The sequence below is a fragment of the Tympanuchus pallidicinctus genome, unplaced genomic scaffold, assembly GCF_026119805.1.
Source record: "Tympanuchus pallidicinctus isolate F22 unplaced genomic scaffold, pur_lepc_1.0 scaffold22, whole genome shotgun sequence".
Lineage (NCBI taxonomy): Eukaryota > Metazoa > Chordata > Aves > Galliformes > Phasianidae > Tympanuchus > Tympanuchus pallidicinctus.
In genome coordinates this window covers 31,628,140-31,645,000 of record NW_026294739.1, presented here as the reverse complement: position 1 = coordinate 31,645,000, position 16,861 = coordinate 31,628,140, and the positions used below count along the sequence as shown (strand labels likewise).

The 16,861-nt window shown below is 43.2% G+C and overlaps 1 protein-coding gene across 2 annotated transcripts in view; it reads right to left on the bottom strand.

Annotated features, from left to right (window-relative positions):
- BEAN1 (brain expressed associated with NEDD4 1) overlaps positions 1–16,335 on the bottom strand; it is a 38,008-nt gene extending 21,673 nt beyond the window's left edge. For both annotated transcript variants that reach the window (XM_052686668.1, XM_052686669.1), the window contains exons 1-3: positions 16,257–16,335; positions 15,450–15,521; positions 9,144–9,278 (exon numbers count right to left, since the gene is read on the bottom strand). In XM_052686668.1, coding sequence (XP_052542628.1) covers positions 9,144–9,278; positions 15,450–15,521; positions 16,257–16,287 — 238 coding nt within the window. In that variant the 5' untranslated portion in view covers positions 16,288–16,335. The remainder of the gene's footprint in view (positions 1–9,143; positions 9,279–15,449; positions 15,522–16,256) is intronic.
- Between the last annotated feature and the right edge of the window lie 526 nt (positions 16,336–16,861).

The following is a 16,861-nucleotide window of genomic DNA, read 5'->3' as shown; positions in this document are numbered from 1 at the left end:
TAGGTTAGATCCTCGGTAATGCCCACTGAGAGCACCTGACAAAGTCTTAACTGGAACACAGGCTGTTTGTAAGCCCAGCTCATTTCTGTAGCGTTTTGAACAAAGAAAATGTCTCAGTCCCAGACAAAGAGTGTGTCCTGCAGGGGTGGTTCAAAATAAATGTAGGTGGACTACCTCAATAAATGCTGTTTTACGGATACTGCTTGAAACAGCACAGAGAAATACCAAGCAGCTCCCACCTCACAGCTGCAGAGTTCACTTCAAAGGGATGTGCTTTGTATGTTCAGTCTGGTGTTAAAGGTCAGGAACTGTTCTTCCTACAGTTCATCAAATAACTGTGATTTCATCTCTGGACACAATTTGCTTTTTCAGGCAAGGCAAAATGATCTTTTTTTGGCTATTAGTCCTTTGTGGCAGCACAGACTGAGCCCTGATTGTCTTGTGAGTCTTGCTGCTAATTCCCAGCTCACCTTCATACAAGCCATTCTATAGCTTTTACTTTCATTAATATTAATGGAGGAAAACCCTCCGTTAAATTGTCCCCATTAACCTACAAAAAATTTTTTTTGAGAAAGAGCTATTGGATTCTTAGTGGGGAAAAATGGGTATCTAGGGTGACGGAAGGTCCTCTTCTATTCCCTTTCAAGTGCACAAGCAAATATATGGAGAAACATATAAACAATTTTGTAATAGAAGACAAAGTTACTTCTATTCCTGGTTATCCTGATCGTGACTGCAAAGGGATTTTCATCAATGTATTTGTTAACAGCAAAGACTTTCACAGTTGCCTAAAGCAAATTAAAACAGAATCGCATCAGAAATCCAGTCCTCTTCTTTAGTTTCCTCTTATCTGCCTGAATTATTTTTATCTACAGATTAAATGTTACACTTATACTCATAAGGAGGCCAAGAAGCTTCACACAGTGAAGTGAGATGCTTTTCTTTCCCAACAAAAAGGTACATATTATATTATAGTCCTGTAATATAGGGGAACTCAGAATGTGATTTAATATGAGGGCAATGCAAAAAGCTCCGAACAGTTTATAACATTCTCAAAGAGGTCATTAAACTTAGATATTTTAATTGTGTGCACCTGGCCTTACATGGGTAGGATTTGCATGGGGTAGCTGAATGTGCTGCTACACTGATTCTGGTGTGAATGTATGAACCAATTCAGTGTCATATGAGTGAACAATGAGATGTAAAAGACAATCAGATGTTAAAACACATTGAAATCTTATTCTTTGCATTAACAAGCAATGAGTCCTTTTGTGAATGAGCTGACAGCATGAAAATACCTCCTATTTTATATGACACAGTGAAAATAGTGTGTGAGCTGCAGAAAAGTGAACACTAGTCTGAAAAAAGCTTCTTTGTGAAAATCATGTAGCACTGAAAGTAATAAAAGAGAAAAAACAGTGTGCCAAGATTACTAGAGAAACATGAAATCCTAGCAAAACACAGTGGGATATGTCTGGGTTGTACTGGACAGCGTCTTCACAGTGACCATGCAATGAAACACTTGGGGAAAGTGGCCTGAGCATGCTGTCATGTCTGTCCTAAAGGCCATGCTGAAGATTACATAGTGCAGGAACTTTCATTTCAGACCCTATCTCTGATCTCCCTTGTGCTGACAGCATTAGGATACAAGAAATATCATACTGTTTGCATTATTAAAATAATTGCTGTATTTACTGTCTCACTCATTAATACCCTGCCTTCTGGAGATGAGATCACAGGTTTTTCTAAATAGCAGCTGCTGCATAGTTAGCTGAAATACCAGATTTAAGGGACAGGCGAAGAAGATTTGATAAAAACAGATGGCCTTGTTGCTAACAATATACCTGAGCTTGCAAGCACTGTCTGCTTGTGAAGGTGTGGGCAACCTTGCTGATTCAAGAAGTGCTAGGATTTTCAGTGAGGTTTTTGGTTCTGAAAGGAAAGTTACTGCTGCAGTTCCTCTCTGGTGTTACTTGGAGTTCAATCCTGTCTACGAGGAACAGAAATTGGAGCTATCCAAGTACTCTGTGTAGTTATTCCTTCTGTTCAGTTTATCAGTTTGCTTACCCAAAAACTCTACGAAAGAAACATACGTATCAGCCTTATAAAATTACAGAGAAACAGAAGTAATGAATAATGTGAAGCATGTAAACTGATAGTATTTGTCATTACGATTATTGACTGTATGAATTACGACTGTGCTTCCTGTGAAGAATTTAGCACCAGTTGTCTTTTTGTACTATCTCACTGCCTATGGGGTAGGTATCAGTGATAAAGCATGACACCCTCTAATGTCTTTTGCACTACTTCTTCTCTATCTGAACAAGCTTTCATTATCACCAGTTCCTGAGTCATTAAATGAGCAATCAAGTCAAATTATCTTGTGCACTGGCTCAGTTATCTGCTCATCTTTCAATTATTTACAAACACGAAATTACCAAGAAGCAGGCACTTAACTGGGCTAGGATTCAAAGTGAGCAGGACACTAATAGGACGTGCTGGGGGAATGCTGTTGTTTTCTGTTTTGTTTTTCAGAACTGCATTCATGCTTTCCTGCTAGTTTTACATTGTGCACCTTTGGTATACATGCATATGTATGCGCAGTGATCATGATATGATATGATGCCACATTAATTGTTCTTCTATACAAGCATCTATAAGTTAGGACCGTAACTGTAATCCTTATTTGCAAGTTCCCTGAATTGGATTTAAAATGTACTTTTTAGTAATGGTTTTATTATTTTGGTGACTTTTTTTTTCTCCACTGGAAATTCTAAGATTCTTCCTAACTCTGTAAACGCTGTTCTTTGCGTTCTTACTTGAGATAATTTAATATGAAAAGCCATCAAACCCATGTCTGTCTCCACAAATGGGTATATGCATGTATTTTTACAAATAGTCACTGTGTTGTGATCCCAAATCAAGATTAATATGAAATCGGTTTGCCTAATGTCAGCCTTAATCTTAACTTTCACTTATCATCCTTTAACAAAGAGCTCTTCTCAGTCTTGCTTGCAATCCTACTGATAAAATCAGGCTTTATTCACTGCAGTTTAGCAGACCGAAACAAGGTTTTCATGTCTCTATAGCGTGTTAGGAGAGATGCTGACTTTTAGGCATGCTTTAGTTTTCCTGGTGAATGCCACTTCACCTATCCTTCATAATGGTGGAGAAGACAGAGGGAGGCTTCCCAGCTGATCCCTTCCCTTCAGGTTTGGGTGAAATGACCAGCAAAGGGAGCAGATTCCCCGCAGAATGATCCCAGTATCACTGATGCTGCAGGTGTGCTGCTGCTGTAAGTAAAGTGTGGTAGAGCACGGTGTTTCCCTGTGTAGCAGGGCTCATAGGGAACTGCAGCTTGGCCTCCAAATCTAAATGCTTGTTCCCTTTTCAAAGGGAGGGAATGGTGTTACTGTCAAGAGGTTTTCAATACTGTCAACCTGCAAGCCATGAGGATGCCAGTATCTCTCATGAGACAAAGAAGGCAATTTTTCAAGCACCAAACAATAAACTGAAACTGCACAATGTCAGCATATCCAGACTGTGTCTGCACTCCCCCATATTCCCAGTCTTCAGAATTGGGATTCCTGAAGCAACATGTGAAAAGCAGCTCGCTGGCAAGCATGGGGATACACATTTTATTCTTTTGCTTTTAAAGCTTCAAGGAAAAGAAACGCATCCCTGCACTGCTGACACCGAGCCAGGAGTTTCAGTCTGAGAGAACAATGATATTTGTAATCCCCTGCTAAATGCAAATACGTTCTGTGTCTGTCTGCTGGAGACTGCTTCCCTGAGTCAGTGGAGTTCATTTACATTTTGGTGACATCTACAAGAATTTTGCCAGCACAGCTTATTGCTGCAAACACTGTGTCAGTTCTGACATGTTTCTCTCTTGGGAGAATCCCCAGCACGGCTGTTCTGTTAGAGCAGAGTCGTGTAGCTGCTGCACCAGCCCAACCTGCTCCTGTTGTCACCTGGCACAGCACATTCTCTGAGTTTCCACCACTGCTTTTTGTGTATAGAAATTCATACATTTTTACAAATTCAAGATCAAATTAATCCAGCAGTCCTGGGGGCAGACAACTGGATCCACAGAAAACAAAAGTAATCCCTGCAGTAGCCCTGAGGTTTGTTATAAAAGCATGCTGAGCTCCCAGCAAAGAACCCAGCAAAACACACCTAACTTCCATGACACGTGCAGTGCTACAAAGCTGGTGAAGAACTTCCCAGCACCTTCAGACAGAACATGACCTAAGTTAGACCCTGAACTCCTCAGTCTTCCTTTCTCACACCATCAGCACACGTTTCTTTGGCCCTCAGCAGCAAACTGCAGCACAACTTCTGCTTCTCCCCTCACAGAAAGGGTGTCAGCAGCATTCAGTTCCTTAATAAACAGCATTTGTCAGTGCTGGGAGTTACTGTTGTTTATGAGAGCCTGACAGTGCTGAGTAAGACAGATAAAAAGAATATCTTGTTCACCATTCCGTATTTTTCTTTCTGCCCTGCTTATGTATTTGTATACAGTGTGCACGTATTTGCCACGGTGCGCTCTGAAAGAAAGCCTGGCAATTATAAAAGATATTGCAATGTGATGATCTGAACAAATGTCTTCTATTAGTTGCTCATATGAAACTAATCAAATTATGTGTCATGACTTAAGGCATATCTGAGTTGAAGATTTTTAGGAGGTTTTATGTCCCCTGGCCCAGACTTTTTCTACTTGCTCTACTACTTGCTCAGTCTTCATCTGATTTTCACTTCCCCTACATGTTGTGTTTCACACATAACTAATGTTTCGTAAAGCTGCTGTGCCAACAAGCTGGGTCCTGCTATTTCCTGAGAAAGAGCTTATGGACAAAGGAGTTGTGTCTCCATTCAGGATAGTGTTTGTGTGCATCCTTCATGCACTTTAAATACCTTGATTTTATTCATACTAAACTCTCCAATTCAGAGACTGCTGAAATGTGCATTCAAAAACTGTGTCACCATTTTATGCATTTGTGCTGTGGGAATGGTGTTTGTCTAGCTGATGGGCTTTTTTCTTGTCTTTTTGAAAGCTTGTATTATGGACAAATTATAATAGAATTTACCTACAGGATTTAAAGCCGTCTATTTTGAAATTCATATAGTCTTTTCAAAGGAAAAGGTGCATTGAGACACCTCTGTAACTGGATCAGTTCCTCACCTGTTTGCAGGTTCACAGAGCAGCCTTTGGCATATTGACCTTGACAGAAACTCCTCAGCTTCTCTTCCAGTAACAATGCCACCAGGAAAGTATTTCAATATATTTCAAAATATAACAATATTACTGATAATTTTTCACTGTGAAACTGAACCAGCGAGTCTTTATATCCTATCAAATAATTCAGTATTATTATCTCTACCTGGATACAGATTTGTAAGGAGACAGTGAAACAACACATTGCTTCAGATGGAATGAGTTTACAAGGACATCTAATGGAATTAACTTGGAATGGATAAAAACAAAAGGATATTTTCATTATGTTGTAATTTAATATTTTCAGTGACTGTTGTCACTGCTATTTGAAGAGCTGCATGTCAGAGTTGCATGTCCTGAAATCTGCTTTTTCAACTCAAGCTGTCCAAACTCAAAGACTGGCTACTATTAAAACATACTTTTTCCAGTCATCTCAGGAGTAAATTGTTAATTGCCTTAGCTGACTCCAAGCAGGGGTTTCCTACGTAACTCCAGGCAGGATTACCTACGTAATATTATATAAAGCTTCAATTAAAGCAATTTAGATTGTGTTGCTTAATGGAAAGACAATTTGTGGAATTATCTGGGTAGATGAAGCTTTTAAAACAAACTTAGATCTGGCTCCTGTTAATATTAACCTTCAGTAAATCGTCGTGGAGGACAGTTACTGTAAGTTTTGCAAAATAATACGACTACAGCATGGGTTATGACTGTCTTTAGCTTCAGTGGGGCAGATCTCTTCATTCCAGTGAAAATGTTTAAATCTGAAGCAGAATTTTAGCCTTTAATATTGCTTTCTCGTGAGTTCATGAAATCCTCTAGGTAGATAATTCAACCTTAAAAAATACATATAGATAGTATGAGACACAAAAAGACAGCTAAGAACTTGGTATGTGTGTGAGCTTCTATTCTAAGTAGCTGGCTGAGGACTGGAAGCGGAGAGTAGCTGAGGCAAGTGCATCTTAAGTGCCACAGGTCAGCACTATTTTGGTGAGTGTATTTTCTGAAGAAATATATGGTTGGTCTTTGAGCAAAGATTATACATTTGATTTCCTCTTATGGCAATGGAAATATTAGCTTGTTTTCTCAACTGGAACAAATCTATGCATTGCTTCTCAGGGCTGCTTCACTTTAGTTCCTGCAGTACAATGCTTTCATTATGACAGCTGTGGCTCTACCTCTGATTCAAGGGGATTTAATGGCAAAAAATCACTGTCAATCAGTTTCAGAGAAGGAAGCATAAGAAAGAGAAAGGGGAGAAAGGGAATAAAGATGCAAGAATCCAGTTGATTCTGGCTCGCTGATACAGGAAGGATAGTCAAATATATTTGTACTTCAGATGCACTTGAAATAGTTCATGTTCTTTCCCATTAGGCTGAATTTCATGGTAACTGCACATTAAATAAAATACTTCTGTGTTAGTGTTTGGACTCTTAAATACTAAAATTAAGCTCCTAGAGTATGCTATGAAAAGAACTACTTTGTCTCTGTGAGGTAAGGAATTATGGAGGGTAGAAATCTATCCTAAGCTGGGAAAAACCACCAGAGCTCTCATTTCTGAGGTTCTGTTTACCCTCATAGCTTTTTTCTTATTCATGTGGTGATGTCACTGACACAGGAAGTCCCCGTTACAGACACTGCTGTATCTGATTTTATAAATGCTATTTTATTCCAACTGAATGCCTATGTAAGTGAATTCAGGATATTAAGTTAGGTGTTAATGGCACAGTGAACAGGAATCATTTCCCTTTTCTCTGTCATTAGTTTGCACTGGTGATTGATGCGCTGCCAATGTTTAGAAAACAGATCTCATGCTCTCTTTAAATTCTGATAAGCCCCCAGATCTCCTGGAGTAAATGTACATTCTGTTTGCCAGTGCTCACAGTGTGGGGCAATCCATCAACCCTCCCTTTGCCCTGCTCCCACTGCCCTGCCCCTCAGCACCAGGCAGTAGGGGGCTGAAGCAGCCGCCCCAGATCTAACTGTATCTTTCCATACAGGTTTCCTGTTGGTGCTCATCTTCTAACAGGCCCTGCTATCGTTCAGCAGGATCAGCACACAACATAGGTGCTTTGGCACCTGCCTTGTCTGAAACATTCCTTTGTCTGTAAGGTGCAGATGAAGTGACAGGTGTTAGTGCCTTGCTGGAAGACACTGCTCTCAAGTTCAGCTGTGAACTGAAAATCAGCCTTTACATTGAAAAATAATGAATTTCTCCTCTAGGCAGTTTGTGATTTTGAGCACTTCCGTAACCATTGCAAATCATCTCTTGGTTTTGTGGTTTTGAGGTCTTAAATCTGTACTGTATTCAGAGCAAGCCTGTGACTGACTGTTTTGTCAACTCTCACTGTCATAGCTTATTAGTGCTGAACTGACAGCTTTGCATTTAGAAAAATATGTTTCTGCATATATGAGGAAGTGCTGGTTGCAACTTATTTCTTACTCCATGCACATGCTCCTATGGAAGGACAGAAAATAATGCATACTTCTGTCAGATGGAAGTTGCTGAAAGGTTTTCACATGATCCAGGCAAGATACAAGACCATCAGAACTGCTGTATTCCCACAGATCTTCCACCACCACTCCCCAAAACGTTGCTGCAGAAAATCCCATCACTAGCTCTAATCTCTGCTGACAGTGTTAACAACTACAGCATAAGAAGCTGAGGTCTTGCCTACATTCAGGCCTTGTGTCTTCCTGCCCACGCTATCTGCAGTCCTTCTGCATGCTCAGTCATAAGCTCATTATCTCTCCACGCTCCATGGACCTGGAGCCTGCTCTGTTTAATGACTGTGATCAGTTCTATAGAGTGCCTGTGTTGTATTAATGCTTGATCTCCACTGCAAAGCCAGCTTGTGTGGCAAGCACAGATGCCCAGGCTGAGCAGATGGAGCTGAGGACCTCCTGCCTGCACTTTGCCTTCACTTCAGCTCTCTCGTGGCCCCACACTCTGAATACCACTGGAGGATGCCATGTGCCAGGCTCCCCCCTGGAACTCAGGTTTTCTGTTCGCTTTCCTGTGCCCAGAGCTGTCTGTCTGCTTTCTCTGTTTTAACTTCTGGTATCTCTGCAGAGTTGTGGCTATGTTCTTCTGTGTACAGTATTAAATTAAAAATTCAATACACATCTCTGGCAGGTAATTAGTGACAGCAGTATGTGATCAGTCCCACTTGTAACATGTAAAACAGTGATCTAAAAGTATTTGTGCTCCTAGATGTTGCTAGATACAAAATGCATATGTTAAAAAGAATATATCAGAAAAGGCTAAGAAGTTTGTTTGTAAAAGGCTACTGCTGGGATTGCTGCACTTCTGTTCATCAGAAATGCTCCAATTCATCTTTCAACTTTTGTGACAAATCTGTGCTCCAAAACAGATGGCTGAACCTCTCTGCACACTTGCAGCAGTCACCCTGTGGCTGGTAACTGCACTGGGCATTGCTGACCTGACGTAGTGCTTCCCTCTCCTCCAGCCTCCCTGGGTGTTGCTCTGATCGGCTGCTGTGGATTTTTTCACACTGCCATTTTGGAGCGCAGGGTGCCCAGCCAACCTGCTCTGCAGAGCTGCCAGTGCCTAATTGGTTCTGGCAATGACGCCCGCCCTTTTTTAGGCTTTTTAATTTTATTTTCCCAACTGGCATTTCAGAGCGGCATCCTTCACAATACATTAGCTTAATGCATTTTGATCTGGACCAAATATTCCATTCCCACTACCGCTGATATTTGTTTACTATTCCACTTGCAATCAGCATGTAGCATAAATGATTCAGACGTAAGTAAATAAACCTATAAATATCCATATCCTTGCAACAGCAAAACTAAACCAAATCTCCTGTGTACAGCACAGTCCTGCTACAAACAGATCCAGTGAAAAAACAGATACAGATTTGCAGGAGTGTGCCCTGCTTTGGAGGGCAGGGTGACTCACTGGAGCACGTCAGCTGGATGGACATGTAGTCCCGGCCGCAGTCCTTCCTGTAGCGGCAGCGCAGCCAGTTGGAGAGGCAGAGCCCGGTGCCACACTGCAGTTCTTCCTTCTTACATGGCAGAATGCTCTGCTCATCTGCAAGGGGGAGAAACGACTGGTGACTTTGTGTAACAGCTTCTTCCTGAGTAACACGGCTTTGTGGCCACTGAAAGTCAGTGCGCCTGCTATTTCAAGTGCTGTGGGGGGATGGAAATGCTCTCTTCACTGTTAGATGTCAGAATGGTCTGAGAGCAAACCAAATACCTCCTACGTTGTTCTTGCAGATCACTTCAATAGTGCTGGAGACAGCTGAGCTGTAGGTGAAATGCAGTAAAGAAATTATGAGGGCATTGTGTTCCAGAGCCTCCTGCATTACTTACGTGCCCTAACGTCCAAAACAAAACAATCCATCTTTGCCCCAGCTTAATACACACAGATGGGGGAAAAAAAAAAAAAAAAAAAAGTTTTGCTATCTTGCATAAGTCTGAATTATGGCTTCCTAGCTGTAGATGTAACTTTTTCACAACCCTCTACCAGTTTGATAATTGTCCAGGACAAGAGAGGAAAGAAAGTATATTTTCAAAGAAGATTTTCATGTTTCTTGTTTGTTTGCTTGTTTTTACATTTTAATAGTGGTGCAATTGAACTCAGATTTTTTCAATGGCGGATAAAAGGGAGCTGTTTTCTGACATGTGCATCTGGGTATGTAAGTGGAAGTGCCAACATCATTTCATCATTTTGTTGTACAGTTTTGTTGGGCCTTCAAATAATGAGGAACAGAAGTAGAGCAGAAAGAAGACTTCATTTATGACAGAATAAAAAGTATTGGAAGTTTGGCAAGGAAGACCCTCTGGGCAGAAAAACTCCTCACCTTTAAATCACTCTAAGTACTACAGCTTTATTCAGGTTACTTTGAATGAGCAATCTAAACCTTCCAAATGCAGGCAAGTAAACGTTCAAACCCAACCTGAACAACACCAGCTCCTGAGAGCAAACACTCACAGGGCCAGTGTTGCAAACTGGTACCCAACGGAACCGTCAGTTCCTCTAAATCAGGTTTTTGTTAGCTCTCCGGTGTTTTTAATTCAGAGCTTTTTTTGTTAGCCTTCATAGCTGCAAAATCCTGCAGCTAGGCGTAATTGGTCATGATTTCCAATTCTCCACACAGCTGCTCCAGTGGAAAATGTCAGTACCCCAAGTGCATTTATAAATATTGCCAGCACTGACGACAAACTGTTACAGTAAATCTTTGATTGTATGCTTGTACCTGGCAGCTCTGCAATCTAGAGGCCAGCAATCAGATCGTAGTGTTCTGTGCTTTTGGAAAACCTTGCAGTACGTTTCCCAAATGACTGCTGTTCTGGGGGTGGCCACCTCAGGCATCTTTGGGTGACATAGAATACAGCTTTCTGCGGTGAAGGCTGTGGAGATTCCTGCCTGTGTTTCTCAAACAGTTAAAATAGTAAAGAAGCAGGAGCTATGCAGTCATTATTTTGTGGTACCAAACATTGTAGAAATGGAAGAACTTTGTTAACTTTGGACTATTTATGTTGTTATTGCAGATATTAAGAAGGCATTCATCTGCAAGAAAATGATGCCAATGAAAAAACAGTAACAAATTCGTTAAAGCAGTTGGTCCCAGAATGCATCTCATGAATACAGTCATATTTTCCACGGAGTTCATTTAGTTCATCAGCTAGTTTGAAGTTGCCTTATTAATGATTGTAATCCTCTTAGAACTTGCTCCAGTCTATACTCTTCTGTATCTTTCTTGTTCAGTCTCTGTGTCAGCTGGACAAAATTCTCTTAGACCAATGCCTACAATTTCATCCCTTTTTGATGTAAGAAATTTTTCTGCAATTCAGTTCACGTGGCATCAAAAGCCTGTTTTACTTTCAACCACTTTACTGGTACTTTAAAGCAACTTACAAACAAACAACTCTCTGGTCTCATCCAGAAAGCAGTTCTTGAATTTTGTAGGCCACTTTGGGGTGCATGCCTCATGAAAAGGCAAGGAAACTGCCGCAACATTTTATTACCCTCAGGGAGAACTACCAGCATTGTAAACTATGAGAAGCTTTACGGCAGATGCAATTCTTTGAGTTAAAAAGTAGTATAGGACAATATCAGTAAAGGAGTGTGTATGTGTCTGTGCAAGCCCGTTCCCAAAAGCTTACATGTCCTAGGTATAGCAAAAGTAAATTATGTCTTCTGTGAACCCAGGTGATGCAAATATTCCAACTATTCCCAAGGGAAGCTGCAAAATCCCCACCCAAACTTGTGGACAAAAAATATGCAAATACTTTTTTTAGGAATAAATGGAAGTCCAGGCCTCATGGAGCACTTTTGGACAGAGGAAGGTAAAAATTCACCCTTAGCATTGACTGAACAAATAGTAATGTTCAAATTCTAGGTAATCGAGTTTCTTTTGCAGAGTACAGACAGAAACATCATCTTGGAAAGTAATGCCTTTTCTCACAGGTGAAACTGTCTTGGTAGGAGCTAGAACACGGTATTTTGTCTTTAAAGTACATTTTGCCTTGAGAAAGATTTGAAAAGTTTTTCTTATGGATGACAGGGAGCTAACAAAGTTTCCTCCAGAGAAACACATCCCAATTCTAAGCGGACCTGTTCCATCCCAGGTGTGATGGCAGTCTCCAGGGGCTGTATTCCAAATCAGTACGCATTTGAATGAATGTATAAAGTTAACATTTGTAGTTTAAGAATGTGAAAATGATCACATCAAATTTAGGTTAAGGTACAATCCTTTTAGAAATTGTCCTTGTATGTGCTTTTTGATGGTGTATTTTCCTTCAAACTGACTGGCAAAACTGAAAAAAATATCAAAAATCATCACATGTACCATAAGGGGCAGTGCAATATGAAAAAAAAACCAAACGAGTTTTGTTCTCAGTGTATCTGTTTTGTGCTCCTCCTGTATGTTGTGATGGTTTCAATTGGGGCTGAGGCGGGGTACTGTACAGCATGTACCCCAGCACACAATGGTTATGAAGACATCGTAATTGTTTTGTCAATCTGCTATTGAATGACCTGTATTCTTTTGAACGTCTGACTTTACAAGCTTATTTAGTATGAGGAGCTTGATTATTGGTGTAGTTCAACATACCTTTCAAATTATACTTAAAAGTCAGTCATCCCAAATAGCTGCTCTTTGTTTCTGTCTTTGCAATGTGTGTATGCCAAATAATGGGCAGGTACCAGCTGAGGAGCTTGGAGAGCCTGCCCTTCTCCTTGGATTGCTATGAAATTCAAAACAAAAAACGTCTCTGTTACTGTTTTTCTCTTCCAACTTTTTGTCTTATCCAGGCACCTGCAAACTGTACAGACAAGGCCAATTGCTCTGTTCAGAACATGGCATGATAAAGCTTTAGTTTTAGTTGGGTCTTCTACATGGCCTTTGCACTGATAGAAGTAATCCTATCACGTTTGCAGGTAGATCACCATAAACTGAGCATGCCGAAAACCTTTATAGATCATATGCTTGGAGAGCTGTTTCTATGAAAAACCACGTTTTTCATTAATTGATTAATTAATTGCCAAGAGGAGAGATTAAAAAAAGATTCAAAAAGAAGAGAGATTCAAAAAGAGGAGAGAAATTGCATGTATTGAACTATTTATTTATATATCCCTTTTAATACAATCTTGAAAGAGAGATTCTCATTGTAATGATAGGAGTAGAGGGATTAACATACTTGGAACTGAACAAAAGCTATTAAAGATAAGAAACTTATAGAGGCCCAGGAAAGAATGTGTGGTACAAGCAAGATTTGCATGAAGAATAGATGGTGATCTACGATGGCTTTGGCTGGAATGCCTTCCAGCGAAGTATTTTCACACAGGCTCTCTGAGATTGCAGGTTTCTTAATGTCATAATATCGTCAATTAAAACAAAAAGTCTGAGGGGGTGCAGGAAGTTGTAGCAAAATATGTAATAAGTTCTGGAGCTAAATCGACTATTTGCATAAATTGAATTGTTTGCTTCTGCCAGCTCTCAGTTTGAAGCCAAAGTTCCAAAGCATCTGAAGACAGTTACTTTTAAGAAGACCACAAAAACTCATAGTCTGTCTTTCAGTGTCATACAAGAGGTGTATGGGCATCTACTGCATTGAGCATCTAGCCCAAGTCCAGTCATTACACAGTAACAAAATGATGGACTGCCTGAGCTAATAGTGCTCAGCACCTCCAGAACATCTCCCCTTGCTCTTGTCTGAGATGCTTCTCAGCCTTACTCCTAGAGATTTCATTGGGTCTCTTTGAAAAACTAAAGCTTTACTACCATTTATTCAGTAGGGAGCAAGGTTGAACTCTGTGTCCTTCTGCACAGTAGTTGCACAGGAATGAATTCTATTCTGTTGTTCTCTCCATGAAAAAATTAAATCAGACATGGGAGGTAGGATGGGAAGAAGCTGCTGAAACCAGGGAATTTGGTCAGCAGTTACAGGGGAATGGATGATTTGGCGTTGTCAGCCTACATCCTCATAAACAAGGCTGGGGAACTGTCAGGCTTGCTGACAAACAGATACCTGCCTAGTGTGGAATGTGATTGAATAAATTAAAACCATTCTTGATGTGAGTAACTGAGATGATACCAAGCCATCATAAAATAAATTGATAGAAGACAGGGGAGAAGAATGAAGAATTCCAAGGTGTAGTTTTGGAGGCATTTGAACACTTTTTACTTCTTCACAATTTAAGGCATTAAAGCCTGAAGTGGAAAACTGTGAGGAGATATGGGCTGTGCATTTAAGGGAGGGGATAAGGGACCTGTGTGCTGCCTTCAGAAGACATCTGTACTTTGAGGAAAAATCACTGAAAGGAAATTAAGAGCAGATCACTGTAGGGATGGAGCTTTGTTGGGTGTTTGGGGAAGAGGGGCAGCTGCAGTGTGCTAGCCTGCATCACAGGCTCCTGGCAGTGCTGCTGGAGGACAGGCCGGGAGGGAGGGCAGATTTTGGTGCTTTCCTCCCCAGCATTCTCAAGGCATCATGCAGTGGGATCCACTGCCTCCCTGGGACCATGGCTCACCACAAAGCTGCGTTCTTAAGGCACATCCCTGAGCCTGGCTGTGGGCGCTTGTGTACAGAAAGCTACAGCATGAGCCCGTTTGTTCCTTCTTGGCTTGGTGAGATAATGCAGCTCAAGAGGGGCACGGGTTTGAACACGGGAGTCTTAAGGCTGAATGTTAAGCACTGCTGCGTAAGAAGTACTTCGTACTTCTGTTTGTCTCGAGTCAGGCATCCAAATGAACATTTTACAAACCTCTGGGCACTCCTTGTACTCTGAGATGTAACAGCTGAGACATTATCATCCAATACAGTTATCAGAAAGACCCACAAATCTTTAAATACGTAATTACATAGTCACTTTCTAGCCATAAAGGAGCCGTGTTCTTCAAATAGCTGATATGTATGTACTGAACTGCTGAAGATCTGACTGAAAACCAGGTGGTTTGTTTTCTTTTACCTGCCCTTCAAGTACGTTTCTTTACCCTATAAGGAAATCTGGGACTTCTTGGGGAGGAGGAGGGGGAGCAGCACGTGCAGTACAGAGGAGCCCAGCTCTGCTGCCTGCAGCCCTGCAGCACGGGGTCCTTCACTGATGTACTGCAAATGATGGCTGTTGGTTAATAACAATTAATACTTACAACCAGCAGTACTTTTTCATTTTTCATTCTTTTATCACATGTTTGTGTGGTTCCTTTCACACACGCGGCTTTCTGCTGAAGGACAGGCAGTGCCAGGGGCAGAGCTGGCTCTTACTATGTTCTTTCAGAAATCTTCCACAGAATAAATACCAAAGTTGGTCATAAAGGGAAGAGTGGGAGGGAGGCAAATTTCTGCATTTTATTTCAGTGATTGGAAGTGATTTTTTAGCCACGTTATATTAGTGAGTGCCAAAATGATATCAGTTTTGACTGATGTGCTCAATTTGTAGATCAGTTGCAGCAGCTCTGTGTTAATTTGTTGTGGGAGAAAATGCTGAGCATTAAAAAAATGATTGAAGCAGCTGTGCCTGAGGCCACGTTGTGTGGCACTGTTGCAGGCTGTTCTTTCACCCACCTCTGTGTTTTGTCTGTGTGAAGATCCCAGTTTCTGTTAACTCCGTTGTTTCCCTGGTCAAAAAGAGATTTGCTTGTGCTCAGATTTGTGTTTATCTGCCAGAGGACTTCAGCTATGCTATTCCTACAGCTGTACACAGGTGTAAGGCATGCGTTAGTGCATTAAGACATAAGGAGAAACTACTTACAGAGGCTGGAGTTGTTGCCTATCCCAACGCGGATGGAGCTCCCAGAGATGAGAGGGAGATGGAAGAAAAGAACTGTGGAGAGAAAGAAAAAGTCCTTAATAGCCGCTAGGTTTTGCTTTGGCAGCAGCTGTCGGAGGAGACACGCTGCTTGTCTGCGGGCAGCGCTCTGCGGAGCAGCATTACACATCTCAGATGAGGATGTGCGCTCAGCTCGCGCTTCAATGGGGGCAGAAGAAATGAACAAAGCGTTGTTTCCTACTTCCAGGAATTTCCCCCGGTTCGGGAAATGGTGCGATGTAGGGCACGAACGCCTCTTAGGTTCAAAGCCCCGTGTATAAACAGTGCTGCGTTATGTAAATATGGTAATTGTTTTTGTAAGTCATTCTCAGCCACCGACGCGGGCAGTGCCGCTGTCAGACGGAGCCGCCGCTTCCCGCTTTGTTTGAGCGCACCTTGAACGTGCGTGTGGCAGAGCGGCTCGGAATGACTGTACTGTACACCCTAATGCACGCTCTGCCCCCATGCATGTAAGCGTTAATATAACTCGCGCTTCAAAGATTTACGCTCGGGCTCAACACGGTACGCGGTACGATGCGCCCTAAATCACAGCCGCTCTGTCCCCGCCGCTACCCGGAGGTGCCCGGGGGCAGCGGCACCTGCAGCGCCTTCTCCCTCCGGTGCGCCTTCGCGGACGCTTCTTTCGGGGTTTCCCGCAGCTCCAAGTTCCCGCGGCCGCCCCCGCCCCGGGCCCCGCCGCCCCCAGCCGCGGGGAGACTCCCGGTACGGCCCCACCGCCCTCCGCCTTACCCCAGCCCGCAACGGTGGCCGCCGTCTCCATGCGCCTCGGCCGCGGCTCCCCGGCGGCGGGCGGGCGGCGAGGCGGGCGCGGCCGCCTCCTCCTGCGCGCGAGGCCGGGGCCGGCGGCCGCCGGCGGGGGGCGGGCGGAGGCGGCCGACCTCCTCCCCCCGAGGGCCGGCCGCCGCCGCTCCCCCTGCCCGGCCCTGCCTGCCGCCGGAGCGCGGGGCCGCGCATCCGGGAGGGCCCGGCCCGGCCGCGGGGGTGCCGACGCGGCGGGCTCGGGGCGGCCGCGCTCCTTCCCCGCCCCTCCGGCGGCAGGAGGCAGGGAGGGAGGGCGCCGGGGGGCGGCTGCGGGGAACCGAGCGCGGCGCTGCGGGCGGACGGGGCGGCGGGGGCTGCGGCGGTCAGGGGGAGTGCAGCCAGCCTCAGGGCTCAGAGCCCCTTGGGACGAGAGGAAATGGCCTCGAGTTGTGCAGGGGAGATCCAAGTTGAGTTTTAGGGGAAATTTCTTCTCTGAGAGAGCGGTAATGTGTTGGTACAGGCTGCCCAGGGAGGTGGTGGAGTCGCTGACCCTGGAGGCGTTCAGGAAACATGGAGGTGTGGCACTGAGGGTC